Raw genomic sequence first — 23,868 nt, forward strand, 5'->3', positions numbered from 1 at the left:
AATAGAGCAGTTGGTAAAAATGTGGCTGTGCCTTTATTTTGTTGTTTGAGATATGATCACTTTTTCTGTTTATTGCAGTAACTAAAGAGAAGCTTGTGCACAGCAAATGAACATTAAAAAGGGTACAGTGCTCCTTCAGCTGTTCCTGATCCTACTGGAAAGACAGGGTGCTGGTCCCTTCCTTTTCCAATGTGTGCGTTATGTTCCTCAGATGTGGCTTTGCTTGACTTGTGATGAGGGAGTTAGGACTTGGGGTCAGTGGACGAATATTGGATTGTTGCTCACTGTACTTGTGTTTATGGTGAATGTGTTGCACATCCAGGGTTTTCATAGGAGAACTATGGAACTCATGTTGTTGAATATTGTACTCATGTTGTTGAATATTCTTCTTTCTGTCAGATCTCAAGACTTGCCCTGCTTGTATCTCAGGACTCTGAGCCCTGGGGAGGTTCTAGAAGGTCGCTTCCCAGTACAGTACGGCATGGTGTCGGGTCTGAGATGTAACTTTTCAGTGTTGTATGTCCTGGCCTTTTGTAGGAACTGCTGAGGCTCATGAGCAGCCGTCAGTGGGGGAAATCCTCTCTACCAGTGGCTCTGGCTCATGAGGCTGAAAGAAAGGAGGGGTCCTGGGCTTTGTCCAGTCAGTCTGCACCAGTGGGACTGCAGCCCTCTAGCACTCACTGGACACAGTGGGGCCAAACTTGTGCTCTGGACTGATGTTCTACCCAGCAATGGGTGCAGTGTTAAATGTCCACTTTCCGGGAGCCACCACCTCCTACCGTGTGTGATCCCACAGAGGAAATGTGTCCTGTGCCACATTTTGCATTGGGAGTGCTTGACTCTGCTGGAACAGCCAGATTCTGGGCTCTGGGGTTCCTGCCAGTCCACTGGACTGGACTTCTCTTACAGGTGTGCATTTTTAAAGCATTTCTCCTCCTTCTGTACTTGTTGCTGCAGAAATCAAGGCCTTTGCACCACTTTGGTCTTGCTGAGTTTCCTGCAGCACAGATGTGGATGAGTGCTTCTGATCCATAGCTGTACATTTTCTGAGAGAACCTGCTCATCCTCAGTCTGCTTTTTGTGCAGCTGTACCAGGCTTTTACCTTCAGCTGTGGCATTTGGCCCAGAAGGACCAAGTCTGCCTTGAGCCTAAACTGTATTTAGCTTCTGCCTTCTCGTGACTCTGCTGAGGTGTTGGTTCTTTCAGATCTGTCTGTCTGACAGCTCTGAACAGGTTGGGTTAAACTGTTCAGGTTCCTGGACTGCTCTGGGACCGTTATTGCTCGTGACACCTCTAGCCCTGCTCTGAGCACCTGGTGACGAGTTGGCTGTGTGCAGCACTCTGGAAGTGTTCTAAAGACAGTTGGTTTTGTTAGGGAGATGTCTTGAGGGTTTCTGTTCCACCCTCACACCTTCTGTAGTGCCTGAGCCGGCACTGAGGGAGGCCTGTGATACTCACGGCAAAGTATGTATGGTTTCTACTCTAGGAAATCCAGGATACGATCCTTCAGGCTGTGCCAGACTCTGGCTGTACCTGTCAGTTACCGCAATACGGCCATCTCTGTGCAGGCACTGGAAGGAGCAGTGGGCTTCCTCTCATCTTTGCATTTGTGCATGTGAGCTTGAGCTCTGATGGAGCTTGGTAACGTTGAACTCCTTGATCAGCAGCTCTTGGGGACAAAGTTTTCCACTGTTGCTTGAAAAAATGGAGCAGTAGATATTTAGGATGAGTTGTTAAGGTTGTATGCAGAAATCTGGAGCCTACCTCCAGACTGTAACTGCTCAGTAACACTGCATGCGCTTGTGGCACGTTGCCTACAGGACCAAGAGGAAATCAATTCCAGGTAGATGAAATTCCTCTGGAATCGATGTATGTCTTCACCTCTTCCCTGTCTTTTTCTTTTAGCAAAGTCTTCTCTGGAAGACTCTTTCACAGAAATGATGCAGCTGAAAAAGAGGTGAGTGGCTGTGTCCATGTAAACTTTTAAAGGAGGAGGGGAGGTAAGATTTCCTTTGCCCTCCTTTCAGGTGCTGGAAGGCAGTGAGTAGCGCTCCGGCTCCCCTGCCAGGGTGCGTTGTTGTGTGCTTCACCAGCTCAGGGCTCCAGTGGAAAAACAGAATTCTTAAGTGGTAGCATTTTGTGGGAAGTATTTAAGCGTTCTCTGTGGCTGAAATTGTTTCCTTTTGCATGGAAAACAACCATGAAATTGCTTCTGCCGTTTTGCTGTTAACCATGAGAGGGGAACGCATCATTACACTTGGGTTATTTCCTAGCTTTTAATCACATTTGGTGGTTTGCAGTTTCTTTAAATGTGTGTTCAGGATGGCCTACCCGCAGCAGTTAACGTAATGAGAGTGCAGATGGCTTGCAGCCGAATAGGCCAAACACTAAAAACGTTCACACGCTTCTCGCTTTGCCGGCTTCACTTCATTTCCTTTATCATAGGGCTGGGCAGATGAACTCCCTTGGAGGAAATAATGGAGTGCTGGCAGGGGGGGAAACGCGCTTGGTATAACGGCTGCTTGGGTTCTTGAAGTGGTCTCCAAGCACAGGCAGCAGCAGCAGCTCCCGGGCTCTGCTTCCGAATATTCGGGGAATTTCTGGGACTTGTGGGCCCCCCTTGAGGAACTGGAGTGCTTGCTACTAGGAAAGGAAAGGTGTGGGAGCCCTCGACTTCTCTCAGGGCACTTGGTTGAAGGGAGACTGGAGCTGTCGTTCTGGTTGCCTCTGATTAGGGTGTCAGGCATCTCTTGAGCTGTTGCTCAGGACAGGTCTATGGAACATCCCAGCCTGGAGCGCAGCTCCCAGTGTGCTGCAAACAGGACAGCAGCGCTGATGTGGGACCACGGACTGTGCTGCGCTGAGGGGTGACACGAGGGCTCCAGCAGCCGTTGTAGCTGCTCTCCCTGTACCATCAGAGACTGAGACAGAAAGAGGGTGCATCTCTGAAGGTCTGGCGCCACAGGGTGCCGGGGGCTGCTCCCTTAGGTGGGGATGAGGGATGCGTTCTTGTCGCTGCTGGAGGGCCTGCTTCACCAAGCGACAGACCAGTTACTGGGTTGAACACTGATGTCAGAGGCTGGTGATGGGCATCACCAAGTCCAGCTGAGGGCCAGTCACCAGTGAAGTACCCAAAGGCTTGGCGTCAGAGCCAACTGTGTTCAAAGTTCTCTCTAATGGCCTGTGTGGTGGGATAGGTTTGACCCTTGGCATTCCTGAAGCCAATGCACAACTTGGAGGAGTTGTGCTGCCAGTAGGAGGGACTTCTGCAGTGTCTTCTGAAAGCTGTAAGGCAGGGCTGGCATGACATAGGATGACTCCTAATGTTCTAGGGTTGTGGGTATCCATTTACTCTGTCTGAAGACATTGAGAGGGTTAAGTGCACTCATGCTTAGTATCCCTCCTTCTGATACACAGGCACAAAGTCAGAAAGGCTGCACAGCTGCAGTGGCTGTCATGTGAAGCACTCTGCTTTGCACAAGGTGACACCTTCACTTCATAGAATCACAGAATCACGGAATGGTTTGAGTTGGAAGGGGCCTCAAAGCCCATCCAGTTCCAACCTCTGCCATGGGCAGGGACACTTCCCACTGGATCAGGGGCTCCAAGCCCCATCCAACCTGGCCTTGAACACCTCCAGGGATGGGGCAGCTACCACTGCTCTGGGCAACCTGGGCCAGGGCCTCCCCACCCTCACAGGAAAACATTTCTTCCTAAGATCCCATCTCAATCTCCCATCTTTCACCTTCAAACCATTCCCCCTTGTCCTATCCCTGCACTCCCTGGTAAAGATAACTCCATTTGCCTTTCTTTTCCCTCACTAAGCCATGAGCTATATAGCAGCATCTTCAGTTGTACTCAAATGTTTCTCAGCATATTTTTAGTGGGATTCACTGTTCCACCTCATCTGAGAATCCTTTTATTCTCTTCCAGCGCAGCAGCTGTGTTTCTGCAGAATAATGATTTAGTTCTGTTTAATGTCTGACTGTGTTGCCTCTGAACACTGGCTGAGATTTTGCATTGTGATGTTTGCAGCTAAAGAAGTGCCGTTATTTGAAAGGTGTGGTGCCTTCCCAAGGAGGTGGAGGGAGTGCATATTTCAGCCCTCAGGGTGTGGAATAGTCAAGTTTCTGTTCCAACCACAGATGAACAAAAGCCGTTCCGAACTTTAAAGAACTAAGTTCTTACAATAAGCAAGCCAGGTGTTTTCCTCCCAGAGGCTTCCTCAAGACATCAGCATATGGTGTTCACGCACAGCTTTGGACCTGATATTTTCTGTGTTCAGTTTACAAATCCTTTTTATTTCACTGCATCTCGGATGCTGGTGATTCATGTGGGAAAAGAGCCCTGGAGCAAGTGAAATTAAATCTCAATAGAAAATTTTCTGGGAGTGAGAGAAAGGAGAAAACATAAAGAGAACCTACAGAAATTATTAATGTGCAGGAGGGCTTCTGTAAATGAAATTAAATGTTGGAAATAACAAATCTGTTTTCAGGGTTTAAAGCTCTCACTCTTGCTGCATATGGTAGAGTTGTTTAAATATTGTGGGGATGGCAAGATCTCTGGAAGCTGTCTCTGAGACAGGATGAAGAATAGACTTGTGTTGTCCAGTCAGCTTTGGAGCCTCTGACTTCTCTCTGAAGTGTCTGAGTTGCTTATTTCTCAGTTCCAAGGCAAACACTGTTGATTTTACAAATGGAGGAGAGGCCGCGTTACTTGTAGTTTGTAATGCTTAGCTGAGTTGTTTGAAGCTCGGTCTTTCCAAACCCGTTAGATTGGATTTTGGCCTTAAACTTCCGTGATTGAGATTACTCATCATATGACCATGTCACAGAAAGTGCCGTGTATCCTGGTGTATGAAGCTACTTGAGCCAGTGGGAACACGTTCTGTATTTGAACCTGTATCAGTAAAACCAGATATTATTTTCTCCTCTTCTAGTTCCTTCTGTTGCAATCAGGACTGTCCCAGTAAGAGCTGTGGTGTTTAAGTCTTGAGCAGGCAAGAACTAGCTTAGAGTGATCTGTGTCTTAAAGACTGTAGTAAAGATGAATCCAGTTACTGCTGAAGAAGGGTGCTGAGCTGCTGGCTCGGCACTGACCATAGAGGCCTTTAAAGGACAAATATTGTGGAAATGATAGATAGAGATGGTTCTCCCCCTCTACTCAGCTCTTGTGAGACCTCGCCTGGAGTATTGTGTCCAATTCTGGAATCACCAAGAGGAGGATATGGAACTGTTGGAATGGCCAGAGGATGCCATGGAGATGATCTGAGGGCTGGAGCCCCTCTGATATGAGGACAGGCTGAGAGAGCTGGGGTTGTTCAGCCCGGAGAAGGCTACAGTGAGACCTTAGAGCAGCTTCTAGTACAGAAAGAGGTTCCAGGAAAGCTGGGGAGGGACTTCTGGCAAGGGGATGGAGTGAAAGGATGAGGGGATATGATTTTAAATTGGAAGGGGGAAGATTAGATTAGACATTAGGAAGGAATTCTTCACAATGAGGGTGGGGAGGCGCTGGCCCAGGTTGCCCAGAGCAGTGGTGGCTGCCCCATCCCTGGAGATGTTCAAGGCCAGTTTGGATGGGGCTTGGAGCCCCTGATCCAATGGGAGATGTCCCTGCCCATGGTGGGGAGTGGAACATGAGCCCAGGTGGCCAAGAAGGCCAATGGCATCTTGGCTTGGATCAGAAACGGCGTGGCCAGCAGGTCCAGGGGGATTCTTCTCCCCCTGTACTTGGCACTGGTGAGACCGCTCCTCGAATCCTGTGTGTTCAGTTCTGGCCCCTCACCACAAGAAGGATGTTGAGGCTCTGGAGCGAGTCCAGAGAAGAGCAATGAAGCTGGTGAGGGGGCTGGAGAACAAGTCTTACGACTAGTGGCTGAAGGAGCTGGGGTTGTTTAGCCTTGAGAAGAGGAGGCTGAAGGGAGACCTTCTTGCTCTCTCCAACTACCTGAAAGGAGGTTGTGGAGAGGAGGGAGCTGGGCTCTTCTCCCAAGTGACAGGGGACAGGACGAGAGGGAATGGCCTCAAGCTCTGCCAGGGGAGGTTCAAGCTTGACATTAGGAAAAATTTTTCATGGAAAGAGTCATTGGGCACTGGCACAGGCTGCCCAGGGAGGAGATTGAGTCAACATCCCTGGAGGTGTTTAAAAGACAGGTGGATGAGGTGCTGAGGGTCATGGTTTAGTGACTGATACGAATGGTTGGACTTGTTGTTCTGGTGGGTCTTTTCCAACCTGGTGATTCTGTGAACTGGATGGGCTTTGAGGTCCTTCCAACCCAAACTGTTTTATGATTCTATGAAATGCAGAAATATAAACCTGAGCAGTTGGGTTTGTACACTAAAGGGTTTGCTTAAAGCATGAGTGGAACCTGGGGTGGTGGTTCCTGGTGTAGTGCTGATCCACTAATCCAGCCTCACAACAGTTCGCTGCTTCCCAGGTGTTTCACCAGGTTGCGCACGAGCCCAGACTGCACCACTCAGCGGAGCATTGCCCCTGGCCTGACACAGACAGGAATACCTGGGAGTTCTGCTCTCTGTTTGCATGCCTGATGATGGTTTTGGGCAGTGTTTATGACTAAGCTGGAGCTGAAGCGGAACTGTAAAAAGTAATTCAGAGTGATTACTTGTGGCTCCAAGAAGTCATTCAGGGGAAGAAAAAAATCTCGCTTCCATTTCCCACAAACCATATAAAAGACACTGGAATGGCAGTGAAGCAAAAGAGGTCTTTAAAATTAAAGACTGGGTTTAGTACCTACAGTAAAGCTGCTGTTCTTGGTTCTGTCTCAGGCAGTACATTTGTTTCTGGGACTTGCTGTGACCACCATGGTGTGACTGGGAGAGAGTGGGGGTGTTCAGAGCTGCACAGCACCTCCTTTGTGTAAGGCTGACTGTGAGGACATCGCAGCAGAATGGACTGGGTCATCGAATCATGGAATGGTTTTGATTGGAAGGGACCTCAAAGTTCATCCAGTTCCACCCCCCTGCCATGGGCAGGAACACCTCCCACTGGATCCCGTTGCTCCAAGCCCCATCCAACCTGGCCTTGGACACCTCCAGGGATGGGGCAGCCACCACTGCTCTGGGTAACCTGAGCCAAGGACCCCAGTCCAGGGTCCATGGGGACTGGATCAGGAGAAAGGTTCTGCTTCAGGCTGTGAGTTTCAGCTTCAGGTTTATGTGTTTTCAGAGTAGCTGAATGTATCGTCTTTATCTTCAGTGAAGGATTGAGTGTACGGTGAGGTCCCCGGGTTTTCCAAAATGTTCTATGTGGGCTATGTGATAAACTAGTAATAAACAGAATCACTTCTGTGTTGTGATGGTAGGATTTGATCAGCATACACTTGCAGAGGAAGATTGTGCCCTTTTACTATTCATTTTTATGATCAGCCATTAAATACTTGATGTTTGTTTGCATCCAAAAATATGTTTTGACAACGGTCCTTCAAGAACCCGCTTTCCCTTTTTTGTAAGGATGCGTTGCAGTATGAAAACAAAAACTACCAAGGGGCAGTCTCCAAAGTCAAGCCAAGCAGTGGGTGTAGCAGGTGTCAGATTCTGAAGATGACATTTAGAATATTGAAGTGGAGAAGCGGTTACCAGTTCTAATTTGAATCAGACTTAACATTGAGTTGAAGGACATAAGGAGGCGCTAGAAACCAGCATCATCTCCTCAGAGCAGCGGACAAAAAAATGATGGAAGAATTCTAGTGGAAACCTACAGAAAGGAGTTTTCACTCAATTAAAAATAGACCATGAGTGTGGGTTCTTCCAAAACTGTGTGACAGAACGACAGTTCCCAGTGGTCTGTTGCCAGCAATGTAGCAGTTTTGGTAACTCCAGGCTCTGGTTTAAGGGCTACGCTAGAAATAAACTCAAAATATAGAAATAGTTCCATGAATGGAAAAAAATATTGTGAGGGAGTCTGATTCTTTACCTTCTCCAAACCTTCCACTTCTGTTCCATCCCCTCTGAGATAAAGTATGCACATGGGCTGCCTTGATACAAAGAGACCTTGTCCTGTGGAACTGGAAGAACCACAGGTTAACGTGGTATTGAGCTCCTCGTTCATTTGGGGTTTTAGGATGGTGCAGTTTCGTGGGACAGTAGCCCAGCCTCCTGCTTAGAGTGGAGTCAGCTGGGTCATCTGGTCTCTACCTGCCCGTGCTCCATTTCTTTGCGGATATTGGTGGCTCTGTGCTGAGCTCACTGCGGTTCGTTAATGCTTTTCCCATATGGGGGAACGTTAAACATTGGATGCGGTCTTCTAGGTGTAGTTGTGAATGGTGAGTACAGGGGTTGATCTCTTCCTTCTAGCTGTTCTTTTCTTAGTACGTCATAGGATGCTTTTAACCTTCTCTGTCACAGCACGCAGCTGGCTCCTGCTTGCCTTGCTCTGTACCATGATGCCGAGGTCCTTTTCCATAGAGCTGCTCTTCAGCCAGTAGGTGCCCAGTCTGCAGTGTTGCTGTGTTTTCTTCCTTCTCATGATCAGGACTTTGCTTTTGTCCTCGCTGGATTTCCCAAGGTGCCTGTTGCCTGTTCCTCTGGCCTGTTCGTGTCCCTCTGGGTGGCAGGCAGCCCTGTCCTCCAGGTTCCTCCTGGCCTATTGTCATCTCTGGTCTTGGAGTGAGCATGCTCCCATCCCTCTTCTGGGTCATGAATAAAACATTAAACAGCAGGTCCCAGGATGGGTGCTTGCCAGATTCCTCTTGCTGCAGGCATAAATACCTCTCTTTGAAGATGGACATGTCCTTAGCCTTCCTGCAGTTGTTGGGAACGTCCTCCAATTCCCACGACCATTCAAAGATGATAAAGAGCAGTTTTTGGCAGGATGTGAGCTTGGTGTCTCAGCACCCTTAGAAAGAACCCATCTTGTCCCACTTGAGTGGGTCATGTTCTCTCAAGCAATCAGTCCCTGACTTTGTGTTCACCCAGCACTCCTTCTCCTCAAGTTCCTTCTGAAGCACAGAGGCCTGTTGGGCTTTGAGGATTGAGGCAGAGAAGGCATCAGGTACCAGTCACTGAATCACATGCCCTGTTTATCAGCTGTCCCAGATTTTCCTTTTCCAGCCTTGTCCTTCTCAGATAGCAGCAGAAACTTTTCTCATTATTCTTGATATCACGTTTTTTTGGGTTTTATTCCTTTCAAGTCCCCGCTGTAGTCGGCCCCTGATGTTCCTGAGACCGAGTGGCTGCTGCTTCTGAATTCCTCCTTTGTAGGCTGTTGCTTCTTCCATCTCCGGAATGCTGCCCATGTGCCTTGGAGCTCTGCCATGGGTCCCCTGCTTGGCCAGGCTGCCCTGCTGACACATCTGCTTGTTTTCCTGGGTGCTGGGATGTTGGGAAACAAGAGATGCTGTGTGCACAGTACTGACTGTCTGAGCAGTTTGGAATCCAGCCTCTCCTTTGCTCACTCTGTGCTTCTGCATCGCTGTAACCCTTTGGGGACATTAGGTGCAAGGGTGCTGGTGCTTCTCTCGGTGATGCGATGGTGTGTCCTCAGCCATATCGCAGCATGGCTGTGCTGAGGAAAGCCCACAGCAGGCACAGCTGAGTGCTTTTAATCTGCTGTCATCCTCTGAACTAGAGTCATCGCTTTGAATTCTGCTTTTTCAGCACTCTGGTGCCTGGTATTTGGATGCTGTATTTCATGATGAGTTCACATGTATTTAGGCTGATTGTCATTGACAGTACATATTGTAAAGCCAAAGAAACAGAAACCCCAATCCAAATACTTTCGAAGACTCCCTGTTGTCCCCTGAGCGATGCCTGGGGAGCAACGGCCTGTCTCTCTGTGTTAGTGACTTGTGGCTTTAATTTAATCGCAAAGCACTGTTTCTCAGTTCAGAAAACACAGTCTAAACTAAAATGCCTTGCAATCGAAATGCCTTTGTACTGAAATGCTCTGCCATAACAGGAGCCAGGTTTACCTTTAGGTTTCTTAGGGAAGGGTCGGATGGGTACAATGTGTGTTCAGTGCTTTCGGGATGCAGCTGCTCTGTAGGGAAGTGAGAAAGCAGCACTGGCTCTGGTCTCTGTTGGACCGCCCAGTGAGACTGGAGCTGTCAGCCCGTGGCAGGAGGGGAATAAGAAACAAGCTAGAGCTGAAGCAGTGCAGCTCAGGGAGATGGGAGAGGAAGTGAGGACTTGAATAGAGAGCCAAGTGATGCACAGAAAGAAACGAATCCCCTCTTTCATGAAAGAGGTTTTTGTCATGCAACAAAACCAGGTTCTTCCTGCTGAAGGAGTGTAGTAGTTTGCTTAGAACTAGGTTTTATGGTCACTCTGTTAATTATTCATCTGGATAAGGACCTACGTGTTTCTTTTTCTTATCTCTGTCTCTTGAGGAGGTTTGCATTTATATATGAAACTTTTTAATAAACGTTTTTAATTATTGTCCACTAAAACAGTTTGAAAGCTGTTACAGTGCCACCTTCTTTTGCATGACAGGTTTAAAGCAGGCTTTAACGTCATGGTAAAGCAAATAACTTGTCTGCTTGCCATAAATCATAATGCTGTATAAATGGGGATTCCTCTTTTTTCTGGAATGCCTGACAAAGAGGGTGGTTTGGGCTGTTAGGGAACGGGGGATACAGAGTGCAGCTATGGAGCAGAGAGCATTCCTGCTCAGTGCTCCGTCAAGGAGCAGTGGGACATCCTTCTGCAGTGCCGTGGCTGTCATGTGTTAGATCATCTACCAGGCTGGAGGTGGTGACCGGCAGGAGAGGGCTGAGGCTCGAGGTGCCACACACAGCAAGAAAAGTTTGATTGTTGATTTTCACAGAATCACAGAATAACCAGGTTGGAAGAGACCCACCGGATCATCGAGTCCAACCATTCCATCGAGTCCATTTAGTGACACTAACCCATGCCCCTCAGCACCTCGTCCACCCGTGCCTTAAACCGTGCCTTAAATTTTGCATGGGTTGGCTTTTTTTTTTAGCACTTAAGGGCTGAGAAGCCGTGTTATGCTGGTGCAATGGAAGGGTGGGAAGTGTGGTCCAAGAGGGAGGGTTGATGTTTTCCTGTTCTGCAGACAAAGACAGGTAACTGGTATTTTTTACCTAGTGGCTGCAAAAAGTTTATGTGATTTAAGTGTCTGGGTTTTAGTGTGAAGTGATTGTCAAATGCCTAGAGTGAATCTGAGAAAATCTGGTAACTGCTGTAATCCTGCTGGTTTGCAGACCCTTTTGTTTTTAATCTATGTTTATTCCTGTGAACCCTGTGATGTCCCTGCTCCATTTTCCCAGGGCTTTCTAACTCTAATGAGGAGTAGTCACTGAGTGACCTGTTGAACATTAGAAGTGAGGAAGGTACAGAATTTTGCTCAGACTAAACCACATAAGGTGCCATGGAGTATGGTCAGTACTTGTGCATATTTTGGGGAACAGACAGATGAGGGAGTGTAAGTGCAAGGACAGCATTTCATAGAATCACAGAATTGATTTGGTTGGAAAAGACCTTTAAGACCATCCAGTCCAACCATCAGTCCAGCCCTGCTAAGTCCACCAGCAGACCATGTCCCCAAGTATAGCATCTGCCTGTCTTTTAAACACCTCCAGGGATGGGGACTCAACCACCTCCCTGGGCAGCCTCTTCCAATGCTTGACAACCCTATCAGTAAAGAAATTCCTTCCAATATCCAACCTAAGTCTCCCCTGGCGCATCTTGAGGCCATTTCCCCCTTGTCCTGTCAGTTGCTACCAGGGAGAAGTGCCTAACAATTTGCCCAAGAACAAGTGGATAGGAAGTACAAAGGTTCCCTTTTAGAGAAGGCAAGCATTGGAGGGGCTTTGTAAAACAGGCTTGAAATTGGAGTTCATGGGACAAAAATCCAACTGCTTTTAATGTGGAGCTCGCATATGATTTGAGAAGAGAGAGGGTAGGCAGCTTGTGGCTGTAGGAACTGGACCCAGACCACGTGGTCCCTTTTGCTTCAGTGTGTCCGTGAGAGCTGCTACTTGCATACAGGATAAACCCAAAAGCTGAATCTTCCTTGCGACTAATTTCAGACAGTGCATAAGTACACAAAGCCACTGGGTGAGGAACGGTCGTCTGCCTGCTGTGTTCTCTGGGAACTTGTTGCAAGAAAATGGAGAGGGATTCTTGCTTGCACTGGTCACAGGCTGAGCTCCTGAGCTTCATGACTCAGAGCACTAAAGATAGCCTATTAAATTGATACGATGTGGACTTCTGCTGCTTTTCCTCTGCCAGGGGAACACAGTCGCTCCCTCCCCAGGGCAGCATCCACTGGGGAGAGGCAGCCCTGGCTACCAGGGTGCCGTCATTGGGCTTGGAGAAATTAGTCTTGAAATCTATTTTCCTGGTCTTTAAGGCCCCATTTCCATAAGTGCTGTCAGGTCCGGGTTCTATTCCATACTTTGCTGGAATGTTGATGGTTGTGTGGCTCTTGGGACAGACTGAAAATATCTGCAAAGCAGCTGGTGCTCTGAGTGGGTGCTGGTGTGTTGTTTCCCTTAGGAGGGGAAAAGTCATTGCTTACTCTCTGCCTGAGGTTTGTTCCTTCTTCATCTTGTCTTTGTTTTCTTGGTCAGTCTGGAGAAATAAGCCAGAACCCAGTCATTTATGTAACTGTTAAATTATTTGTTTTCTTAATCAAGGAAAAAGAATCTCAGCAAGCAAATAATTACAAACTGACCAGATCTGACCTAAATGATTGATGATCTCTGACTAATAAACCAACAAATGAATGTTCTAAAGCAATCAACAAAACCTACGCTGTAGATAAATGTTAGATGTGTCTGCAGAGCCCTGCTCAGTGGTACTGCAGGCCTTCAAACGGTAAAGGAACAGCAGCTGGTGTCTAATATCTTGCTTTTATTGCATTTATTTCTTTCCTATGCAGAGTTCTTTCCTGCTTGACTGTCAAAGAGCAGTTTGCCTTTACAGTTGTGCAGAAGCTTCTGGCATCGTGAGAGTCTGATCTGCTGGAGGTGGTGTAATGCCAGATCTGTTGGGTGTTGTTCCTGTCTGAAGGATGAACACAAAGGGGATCTGGCTTCTGTGAGAGCGTTAGCAGACAGTAAGAATGAACTGGGACTCTTTGCACGTGGAGTGTATTAGGAAACAGGCAATGGCAGTGTTTGGGGTGAGATGAGTTACTGGTCTGTTAGGACTCACAACAAAGCAGCCTGAGTGGAGGGCACGCCAGGGAGCTGTGCTGTTGTGGTTCTGATGTCAGTCTGTCATGTGAGGGCTCTCCAGATCTTCCTTCCATCTCTTTTGCTGCTCGTGTTCACAGGTCTCAGTTCCTTCAGTGGATTGGTGATTCTTTTTCCAATAGCTGGGGTTGATCTGCGGTGTCACAACCCTTCTCTTCAGTTCCCCTGATATTTTGTGCTAGGGTGAGCTCTGTTGGACTCTGGGGAGATGGGGTGGTGGTGGGGTGTGTGTTTTGTGTTCTGAAACTTCCCTGCCAGCTGTGAGTGCCTTGGAGCCCTGCAGTGTGGTTAAAAAGGGGCTGCATTTCAGAGGAGAATCCTCTACTGTAACAATTAGCTGTGTCTTCCAGTGTTCCCAGGCCTAACGACAGAGCTTAGTAATAACTTAAAAATAGTATATTGTTAAAATAATGTCTTGCTCTATGCGTGCATACAGTTTTCTTTAGCAAATCCCATAGATCTGGCTGAGACAGGGAGAGATTGTCTGAAAAAGTTGAGTCTTATTGAACGGGAGCTACTTTATTGCACTGAGCCAGTCTTGAAAGTGTTGTAGTTGGGTTTAGGTCTACAGTGGTAGGACCCTCTGATTGTTGGGAAATTGCAACATGAAATGATCTTAGGATGTAGTGTTATAATTGATTTATGGTGGTTAGAGATAGAAGCAAACCAAACAAATGTTCAAATAGATATCCTTTAACCAAAACGTTTTGAAGACCTGTGTTATTCTCAAAGAGTGAACTGAAGAAACAGCACAGGAATTGTCTGTATTAACTGAAGAGTGAAAAATTCTCTTTTCATCCTATGTTTGGAAGCTGTGCTGCACATGGGCTCTGTGCATGTATGAAGGGATGAAAACGTATTTTCCCCTCTCGTCCCCAGGGGTGGAGGTTGGAACAGCCACACAAAGATGAGCAGCTTGAGAATTTCTCACCGAGCTGTTCACCCACTCACACTTTCTCACTTTCTGCTCTTTACTTACAGAGTTTGTACTTAGGAACTTTGTTGAACTCTTGCCTGTGTTCCACACCTGTTCAGTTTACCAGAGTGTTCAGAGCTGGTGTTTTGGGCTGGAATTCCTGGCTGTCGGTGATCCTCAGCAGCTGTCTGACACACACTGGCCAGAGTGGCAAATGAAAGAGGTCTGAGTTACTTTGTTCAGTGCAGGCCTTGAGGAACTTCTTTGTCTCCTTTAAATATTTCTTCTGTGGGTTATGTTTGAGTTCACTTCTCATTTGCATTTCCTTTAATGTTGATGGGGATAACTTTCTTTTGCTAGGATTAATTTAACAAACGTTCTTCCCCACAGGACACAGCTTAGGCTACGGCTTTGTGAACTACGTCACTGCAAAGGATGCGGAAAGAGCAATAAATACACTGAACGGCCTCAGACTTCAGTCAAAAACTATCAAGGTAGGATGTCTGGATTTTTTCTGTCTTCTGTGTAAAAGGCATTCTAAAAACTTCATTACAGTGGTAAGGGCTGTGTGCTCTCCAGTCGCAGGACACACTTAATCTGGGAGAACAGTGGTGAAGTGAGCTTTGTATTCAAAGATTCCCCTTTTCTCATTCCCACCATTTTTACAGCAGCAGGTGGGATCGTTCCAAATTGTTGTCAGGCTTTTGAACTCACAGATATCGCGGATACCTGATTATCTCTATTTTAACTCCTGTTGCACTTCTTTTCTGAAATAACCACTAGCACTGTGTGTGCAGGGAATCGTTCCTACTCAGGTGACAGTTGGAGCTGTCTCGAGTAGCAGGAATTAAGATGGAAAACTGCACTTTATCTGATGAAATGTTTTTTATGAGGCTTTACAAAATATACTGACAGCACAAGATCTTGTGATCCATGGTTACTGATTGGTCCAGTATTGGAGTTGGAACCTCAGACAGGGATTCACGGATGTAGCAGATGTGGTTGTTGGAAGCATCAATATCGGTTATCAGTCTGCTGCTGTCTCCTTACAGCAGTGCCACGATGCCCTTTATCGACTGGATAAGCCCAAAATGAACAGAGCTGTACAAGTACATGACTTTTCTCCTTTTGCTCTAGAAATCCTCCCCTTTTCCCAGCGCCGCTTTTTTGGACTGTATTTAAATATGCCTGCATTGATTGGGGAGTAAATGAAAGTGCCTCCTGTAGGATAAATTACTCTTTCCTGTTTACACCCTGAACATACAATTTTTTTTTTCTTTTCTAAGGTTTCCTATGCTCGCCCAAGCTCTGAAGTTATCAAGGATGCTAATTTATATATTAGTGGACTACCAAGATCAATGACACAGAAAGATGTAGAAGATATGTTTTCACGCTTTGGACGCATCATCAACTCGCGCGTGCTTGTGGATCAAACTACAGGTGGGTTCTGCTGCACTGGTGCCATGAAACTGTCGTGTATGGCCTGTTTGCTGTCCCTCTGAGGCTGATGGTTCCAAAGATAAATCAGACTGTCACAACTAACCATGACACCTGGTGGCAACCACTGATAGTTTTAACGGCATAGCCTTTAGCAATGTTTTTTTTATAACTCAGAGGTACTCACGCTGCCTCCTTTGGATTTATGCTCTTACTGTCCATTGTGCTAGGCTGAGCTGCTGATGTGCCAGATCCGCTCTCTTGCTGTGACGCTTGGTGTTACCGCAGTGCAGTGTTTGATCTGGAGTCCTAACAGTACCTTTACCCTACAAAAATGTAGCTATTATCCACATGTAGATCTTGGGCTATAGTTCTAGATTAAAAACCAAAACGCTAATGCATTTTGTCTTTATACCAACTTAGAACTCGCTAACACAATTGCGTCATATTTTAAAACATCCAAGGTGTCTCTCAGTCCCCTGTGGTTCCTCCTGACCCAAAGAATGAACTTAATGCACTTAGTGCTGCTCTCTTGACTTTTCTGAATGTGTTTTGTTTATGAAAAGAGGGGAAAGAAAAGGGCGCAGTTGCTTTGTTAAGCACTCAGTTCAGGAGAGACCAAAGTTAAGAGTTTCCTTTGTAATGTTGACACTGCCTCAGGGTGACAGTGTGTTTTAATTTCTTAGCCAGTTTTCTTAGACTGTAGAATGGAAGAGCATGGCTTACCCTGTACCCTGAGGTGTCCCATGTTTTTTCCAGCAGTCCCTATGTCAGATAGGAATTTGGAGCAAACTTCTGCGAATTCACTTTTCCATTTATTATGCCTGGGCTGTATTAGAATAGAGGATAATCCTTCAGCAATTCCACATTTAACGTTTATGTGGCAGTGTGTATGTTGATGCACAGTAGTTAAGCAGCAGCTCCCACGCTCTGTGAAGAGTCCGCTGTAACTTAGAGTGGGCCATCAGCAGCTTTAGGTGGGATTCGCCTGGTAAGCTGGGTGACAGCTAGAGGGAGGAGAAAGAGAGAGACTTCTAGGGCAAAGGAAACCTATCAATATGAGCGTCCAGAATAGTCGCCCTCCTCTGGCTGCCAGTGGAGCTCAGCCAGCGTCTGTCTGTGCCCGAGCACTAAACTAGATGGCAGAGGTCACACATTTAAAATCTCTCTAGGCACGGTGCTGACCAGTTCAGTGTTGGCTCAGAATACACCACTTGCTTTCAAACGACTTTAATGATGTGTTGTTTGAAGAGTATATCCTGCTTACATTATAAAATTTTAATGTGTGGGTAGCCTGGGTTTCTTTTCACTTTAGGAATGTGGCCATGCCTTGGCTTTCAGACCCACGTTCTGTATCTTGATCTGGTTCCAGTTTGGCTGAATTTCAGTTTGTGCTTCCAGCCATGCCTTCTCAGCAGAGGCTGCTCGCCAGCTTCTGAGAATTAATCTGTTTAAAAAGATGCTTTCTACACTATTGATGTTTTTAAATGAACACTCTGATAGATTGGGTGAGAAACATGGAAGTGGAGAAGCAGTAACAGCATGATGGGTGCTGGGATAGTCCCTGCTGGCTCCTGGTGATGCTGCCTTTCCAGGATTGGGCATGTGCTTCCTCCCGGCATGGTAAGGCCAGTCTCAGTGGTATTGGAGCATATAGTGCAGTTGGCTCTAGTTCAATGAGCTGAGCTGATCCAGCCTCTTGTTTTGGAAGTAACCAGACAGAAATCAAATAATGGAATAACTCCTCACCGGGTGCCTCCTTCCCAGGCCACTCCAGGAGCCCCAGGTGCCGCCTTTGGCATCTGCAACCTCCCGCCAGTGTTCAGTTCTTGTCTTCACAGAGCGCAGTGACATAGGACCCAGGCTTTTGCCGTGTGGCTTTGCTCGCTTAGCAACACGCAGTAAACAGGAGTTGTTATTTATGGAAGCTCTCCCAGTGCCTTTCCTGGAGACCACACTGTGGTAGCTGCAGGGCTTGGATTCTCTTTTGCTTCCTTGCTGCATGCCCAGGGCTTGTCACGTTGCATTTCCTCCTGTGAAATACAGGAAATCCCATTCAATTGTGACAAACAGCTTTGTGATTTATGGCTTAACTGGTTTCTGACACCATCAGAGACACGTGCCCTGTGTGGGTGTGGTGTCTTGGAAGTATTTGATGTGACCCTTTCTGAAATGGAGCTGGTGAAGCCTTCACCCCAGCCTACCTGTAGCAGCTGCTGTGGGATGGGACTGAAACCACAGGCTTCCCTGCGATAACCGATATCACCAGGTGTCTCACACAGAAGTGGGGGGGCAGGCAGAGCTCCCACAAAGCACAACTCATCCCTGGATCAGAAGGACAATGGCATCCAGTGCCTGGGGCTGGAACTAGGGAAGAGGTGCAGGTGTCTGACACAGCGTAACCGTTCACTGCGGTTACTGAGGGGTGACTTGTGATCAGTTTTTAATGTATTAAAAATAACGTATGTTACAAAAGTAGCAGCTGTGATGTGATGAACTTGCGATCCCTTCTTTGCAGACGGTTAAACTGCTTTATTAGTCAGACCTGCAGCCCTCACCTAGGAACCAGAATGGGGAAAACTGAAACCTCTGGGAACAATCAGTGTCTATTTTGTGTTTGCAGATGCTATTCAGTGACAAAGTGATCAAAGATAAGGGGCCTGGGTTTGGCTTTGACCAACTGGAATGAATTTTTGTGAGTGTGTGTGTAATTAATTTAACATTTTGGTAGGTTTTTGCTAATGGAAATGTCAGTTGGTGACAGGTTTCATGGAATTCTACCCCACTGAATTTTTTTTATGAAGTATTTTAGTGACTGTGGTTGTTATCGCTGAAATGAATGTGTTAATTTGTCTTTTGTTTGTTAATTTTGTACTTTATCCACCAGCTGCTGAAGAAATATCAGTAAATGTAGAGAACTTGAAAGCTGTGACCATAGAAATATTTAACTTTTTCGTTCTTTGCTTTCAAAGTTATTTTGAGTTTATCCTGAACTTCAATTTTTTTTATTTTTGTTTTTGTTTTATTGGTTTGGTTACAAGGTTTGTCCAGAGGGGTCGCATTTATCCGGTTTGACAAAAGGTCAGAAGCAGAAGAGGCAATTACAAATTTCAATGGTCACAAACCCCCAGGTTCCTCCGAACCCATTACAGTGAAGTTTGCAGCCAATCCTAACCAGAACAAAAATGTGGCCCTGTTGTCGCAGCTGTGTCATTCACCAGCTAGACGGTTTGGAGGGCCGGTGCACCACCAGGCGCAAAGATTCAGGTAGGTTAGGAAGAATAAAATGCATTTAAGGCTGTCCGACTGTTCCCGTGTCCGTCTGGGAAGCTGCACTCTTGCAGCAGCACAGTAATATCTTTGTTGCAGCGTGTGAATGAATCCATAGTGCACTCTTTGTCCTATATGTAAATAAATTGTTGAATTAAAATATGATTAAAGTAAAATCTTACTTGTAAAATTGATATTGAAGTTAATTATGTAAAGGTGCATACACTCAACGGTGTGAATAGTGCGAGGACAGAAATGGGCAGGTTCCAGAGGGGTGTGGGTAGATTCCTGTCTCAACAGATCCCCATTCTGCAGTCCATAGTTCTGAATGCAGATATAATTTGGCAACTTAAAGCTCTGAACCATTGGTTCCAGCAGGGAGGTGTCGGAATAAACCAGGCAAGCCTTATTTCTGGTTGTGTAGGATTTCTTCCTGCATCTCGAGCAGTGCAGGGTTCTGTCTGTCCTTGAGTCCTTGTGAGTGCAGTAGGATTATCAACTGCTTCCAACACGTGGTGAGCTGCAGAAGATGATGTGTTTTGGCCTTTGAGAATGGGCTTGCTTGTTTTGAATATGAATTGCTTGAAGTTGAATTGCCTTGGCTGCTTAAAGAAAGATGTTGATAGTTGGACTGTGCTCTAGAAAATGCGTTAAATATACTGTCTTGCAGATAAGGTCATTGATTTTGTTATGGATGTGTTCATGAGAGTTTGAGTAGTTCTTCCCTGCTGAGAATTTCCCCTTTTCTCCTCTGAGATATCCAATGAGCTCAGCAAAATCAAGACTAGGAACTCAAATAGCTTTGTGCATTGCTGCTGTTCCGGTATGGCTGTGACCTTTCCTTAGTGCTTCTGTTCAGCATTTTAAGAACAGTTGAGTGTAACAGCTCTCCAGTGAGATTTAGTGCTTTCTAGTCAACTAGTGTTTTACACCATGGATGTTTGAACAGGTTGCCCAGAGAGACTGTGGAGTGCTTGGCTGTGGAGATGCTCAAAGCCTGACTGGAAAGGGCCTGATCTGCTCTTGGTACCCCTGAGCAGGGAGGTTTGCTAGAGGATTTCCAGAGGTCCCTGCCAGCCTCAGTTGTTCTTCGATTCTCTTCACACGCAGCCCAGGCAGGTTCAATGCAGGCAGCTCCTTGAACAAGATTTCATTTCTCATCTAGATCTCCGCACCCAAACCTCCTAAGCCGCACCAAGGAATGAAATTGTACATTGTCAGCAGTTAGGCGAGCCATTAAAAAATCATCTCTGTCTTTTGCACCAGTGAGGGTTTCAGTGTGTCCTGGTCCCAGGAGGATCTCGAGGCTTAGGTCTCATGTGTTCTTTTTTAATGTAACTGAACATTTTCATCTTCATTCTTCCCCTTTAAAATTTATAGCAGAATTAAGATGCATCACAGTAAGCAGTGAACATTCGTAACAAAGGTACGAATTAATTTCAGTTCTGTCCTGTAATAATCACTCAGTAGTAAAAATGACTGATGTATCTATGTTAGTAGTTGTAGGTGAAACTAAGTTTTAATGAGCAGTTGGAATCAGTGATAGAATAATTTTGGTTGGAAAGACCTTTAAAATCATCAAGTCCAACCATCAACCTCACACTGCTAAGTCCACCACTAAACCAGAGGTGGTGATAGAGCTGTTCTGGGTTGAGCCATGCAGTTATGAATATGCTGTGAAGACCAGAGTCACCAGCTGACTTGAAGACAAGAACCATCCGCAGCCTTGCAAGAACTTTAACACTTGCTGTACAACTTCCTTCCCTCAGTCGTGTGTGTGTGTGCAGGCACATATGTGCACATAGGCGCAATGCATGTACTGTTCCACAGCCCTGTCTGTTTTTCTTCCCATCTTTGATGTTAACTGCAGGTTTTTCCAGTGAGTTTCCCTTAAAAGGTGCTGAACTTAATGAGTTATGATTATTCATACTGTGGTAAAGCTTAGGAACCTTAGCTTGGACTGTGTCTTGTTTTGTGTAGCAAACAAAACATGATGAAAGGATAAGCTGCTTCCAGAGCTCAGTCTGTATAAATAACAGTTGTGGTCTCTGTTGTGCAGAGGTTGAATACTTAAACTGACATTTTGATTACACTTCATCTCATTCCATCATATCCCTGTAAATCCAGGATTAAGTGTTTAGTATCTCTAATTTGTAATTATTAATTTCCTACAGATATCGCTTAGACCCTTTGTTCAATGTCCTGTTAATCCCTTGTAGCTCCTGTAGTATTTGTGGCTCCCATCAGGATGTGATCTTAATGCCTTGTCCCACTGGACAAGGAGTTCACTGAGTTCGGTGGGCAAACCTCTTGGTACCAGAGCCCATCAGTGAGGGCCAAAGTGCCTGAAGGAGAATTGTTGTTTCTTGATAATCCTTTGAGCAAGGGGAGATGCGAGGAGACTCCAGAGTCTCCTGTCCCTGCCAGGGAAAAGAATTCAACTAAAAGAATTTCTAGACCTTCTAGAAGTAAGAATAACTGGTTTTCATTTAAGAGGGGCACTTCTGAGATGGTGTGCTCTTGTGTGTTAAAATAGAATTGTAGAATCGCCAGGTTGGAAAAGACCTCTTGGATCATCAAGTCCAACCATTCTTCTCAATCATTAAACCATGCCCCTCAGCACCTCATCCACCCATCCTCTAAACACCTCCAGGGAAGGTGGCTCAACCCCCTCCCTGGGCAACCTCTGCCAGTGCACAACGACCCTTTCCGTGAAAAATTTTTTCCTGATATCCAGTCTGAACCTCCTCTGGCAGAGCTTGAGGCCATTCCCTCTCGTCCTGTCCCCTGTCACTCAGGAGAAGAGCCCAGCTCCCTCCTCCCCACAACCTCCTTTCAGGTAGTTATAGAGAGCAGTGAGGTCTCCCCTCAGCCTCCTCTCCTCCAGGCTAAACAACCCCAGCTCTCTCAGCCGTTCCTCATAAGGCCTGTTCTGCAGCCCCTTCACCAGCTTTGTTGCTCTTCTCTGGACTCGCTCCAGAGCCTCAACATCCTTCTTGTGGTGAGGGGCCCAGAACTGAACCCAGGATTCAAGGAGCGGTCTCACCAGTTCTCCTCCCTCCTGAGTACAGAGGGAGGAGAACCTCCCTGGCCCTGTTGGCCACGCCGTTTCTGATACAAGTGAAGATGGCAGAGTACTCTATTAAATGAAGCAGCCTGTCTTGTAGCGGTAGAGCACAGGATTTATATAAATGAGAAGCTTATAAACTGAAAAAGGTAGCAACTAAAAAATACTTCACTCGCGTTGAGCGTTAACGTCACACGAGATTGGAGGGTTGAGGCTTAGAAGAACCATCCACAGGTAATGTCATCTGCAGGTGCATACAGAGGGTTGAAAAATAGTGTGGAAGAGACTGTATGAAGAGAAATGCAGCAGAAACGAGGACACTAGCAGTCGCTGTGAGACTGGGATAAATCAAATTACAGGATTTATGGGATTTAAAAGATCTCGTCTCTCAAACATCTTGAATCTCTGTGGGCTTTGGTGTCATTTGCCCAGATCAGTCTTTTAAACATCCTTAGTAAGTACAACTTCCTCAGAGTCATCTGATGTCTGTGTGGCCAACGAATCTCTTCCCGTAGGTCAGAGAGGTGGTGTCCTCGCGGCTGGGGGACTGGCCCTGGCCCGACTGTGTCCCCATGCCCTGAGCTGCACACAGACCTGCCGTGCGCAGTGAGCATAGGGATCGGTCCGGTCGCCCGGCAGGAGCCCCGCTTTGCGTATCGGGTGAGCGCTCTTGCATGTGCCCAGTGTCCTGTGGGAGGTGTCCAGGTGGACGCCAGTCTAAATGTAGATGAAGCCTTCCGCGTTGGTCTGGTCCTGCACTGTGGTTACAGTCACTTTTGCAGACTGCTTTTTTGTATGGTCACTTTGCAACCAGCCAGAAACTCCTGTGGGAGATCTCTTTCCCGTGTGAGCTTTCAAAGTACAGCTTCACTTTAGAACCATATTAGACCTGGGTAAGACCTATGTTTCCTGTGTTCTTTGGAATGACTTTTCAAGTCTTTTAAATGTGTTTTTACCCTGGTCTTTGGGCTTTATTTTTTTTTTTATAAAACTGTAGCATTTTTGTGAGCCCAAGCAGGAAGGGAAGAGAATCTGTTTAAGATCAATGTATCTGGAGGACAGAGGTACTTGCTGGTTTATATTATTTTGCCTGTAATATGCATTTAGATTTGTTGTCTTCCTGAGTTCAGCCCCTAGCTGCTTTTTGCAAGGCTTTCCAGTCCCTGATGTGCTGTTGATCTGGGCCTGTGGGCAGAGCCAGAGCATTGAGAGCGAGCAGGTTCAGAGCCACACCAACTGCTGGAACCAACGGCATGTGATGCCGAGCTTAGTGACTGCCTGCTCCCCACACACGGGAGCAGGAGCCCAGGACTGGTGATCTGTTGAGATGAAAACTTCTCAGATGTGAGGGTAAATACACCCTACCAAATCATTTCTCAAATGGAAAGAAGCTGCAGAGCTGAAGGTGGCTGTCGGAACAAGTACCATGTAGAGCATGCAAACCCAGGAAGATTTTGATATAGAAGCAAAAATAAATAGATATGTCACACAATCATCAGACCACAGGGATGAGTGCTTCTCAGTCACATTCTGACACTCGTAACTACTTTCTCAGTACAATATGTAGTACAAGGTTTCCCAAGTTTGGATTTGCTTGGGGCTGTCCCGCAGTGGCAGCAGCAGTGAGTGTGCAGCGGGAGCTCCAGAGACACGGAGATGGGTGCCAGTGGGGCTGCAGCCTTGGCTGAGCCAGATCTGCTCTGGCTGACTTGAGGCAGGCAGCAGCCAGGGTCTGATGGAGGGAAGGAGGCTGTTCAACCAGCTGGGTGCAGGAGGGTCTAACACCTCATGGGTCCGAGAAGATGAGCTCTGAGCACCAGAGAGCCTGGGATGGGGATGGTGAGCAAGTGGTTCTCTTGTATGGTGCATCAGCTGAAATGCCACTCCCAACAGGAGCTGCTTCCCCGCATGTGGATGCTGCTGCAGCTCCACTCTCCTTCTCTCCAACACACACCACCTCCAATCCTCCCTGCTGTGGGAAGGCAGCAGCAGCTCCT

The 23,868-nt window shown here is 46.7% G+C and overlaps 2 protein-coding genes across 3 annotated transcripts in view; one reads left to right on the forward strand and one right to left on the reverse strand.

The window, feature by feature from the left end:
* The window catches only part of CD320 (CD320 molecule), a 143,836-nt gene that overhangs the window by 25,501 nt on the left and 94,467 nt on the right, over positions 1–23,868 (reverse strand). The window lies entirely within an intron of this gene.
* Positions 1–23,868, forward strand: part of ELAVL1 (ELAV like RNA binding protein 1) — a 42,873-nt gene that overhangs the window by 15,958 nt on the left and 3,047 nt on the right. Inside the window, exons 3-5 of the mRNA XM_069878171.1 lie at positions 14,488–14,591; positions 15,384–15,537; positions 18,576–18,801. Of these exons, the coding sequence (XP_069734272.1) occupies positions 14,488–14,591; positions 15,384–15,537; positions 18,576–18,801 (484 nt within the window). The remainder of the gene's footprint in view (positions 1–14,487; positions 14,592–15,383; positions 15,538–18,575; positions 18,802–23,868) is intronic.

The sequence above is a fragment of the Phaenicophaeus curvirostris genome, chromosome 28, assembly GCF_032191515.1.
Source record: "Phaenicophaeus curvirostris isolate KB17595 chromosome 28, BPBGC_Pcur_1.0, whole genome shotgun sequence".
Taxonomy (NCBI): domain Eukaryota; kingdom Metazoa; phylum Chordata; class Aves; order Cuculiformes; family Cuculidae; genus Phaenicophaeus; species Phaenicophaeus curvirostris.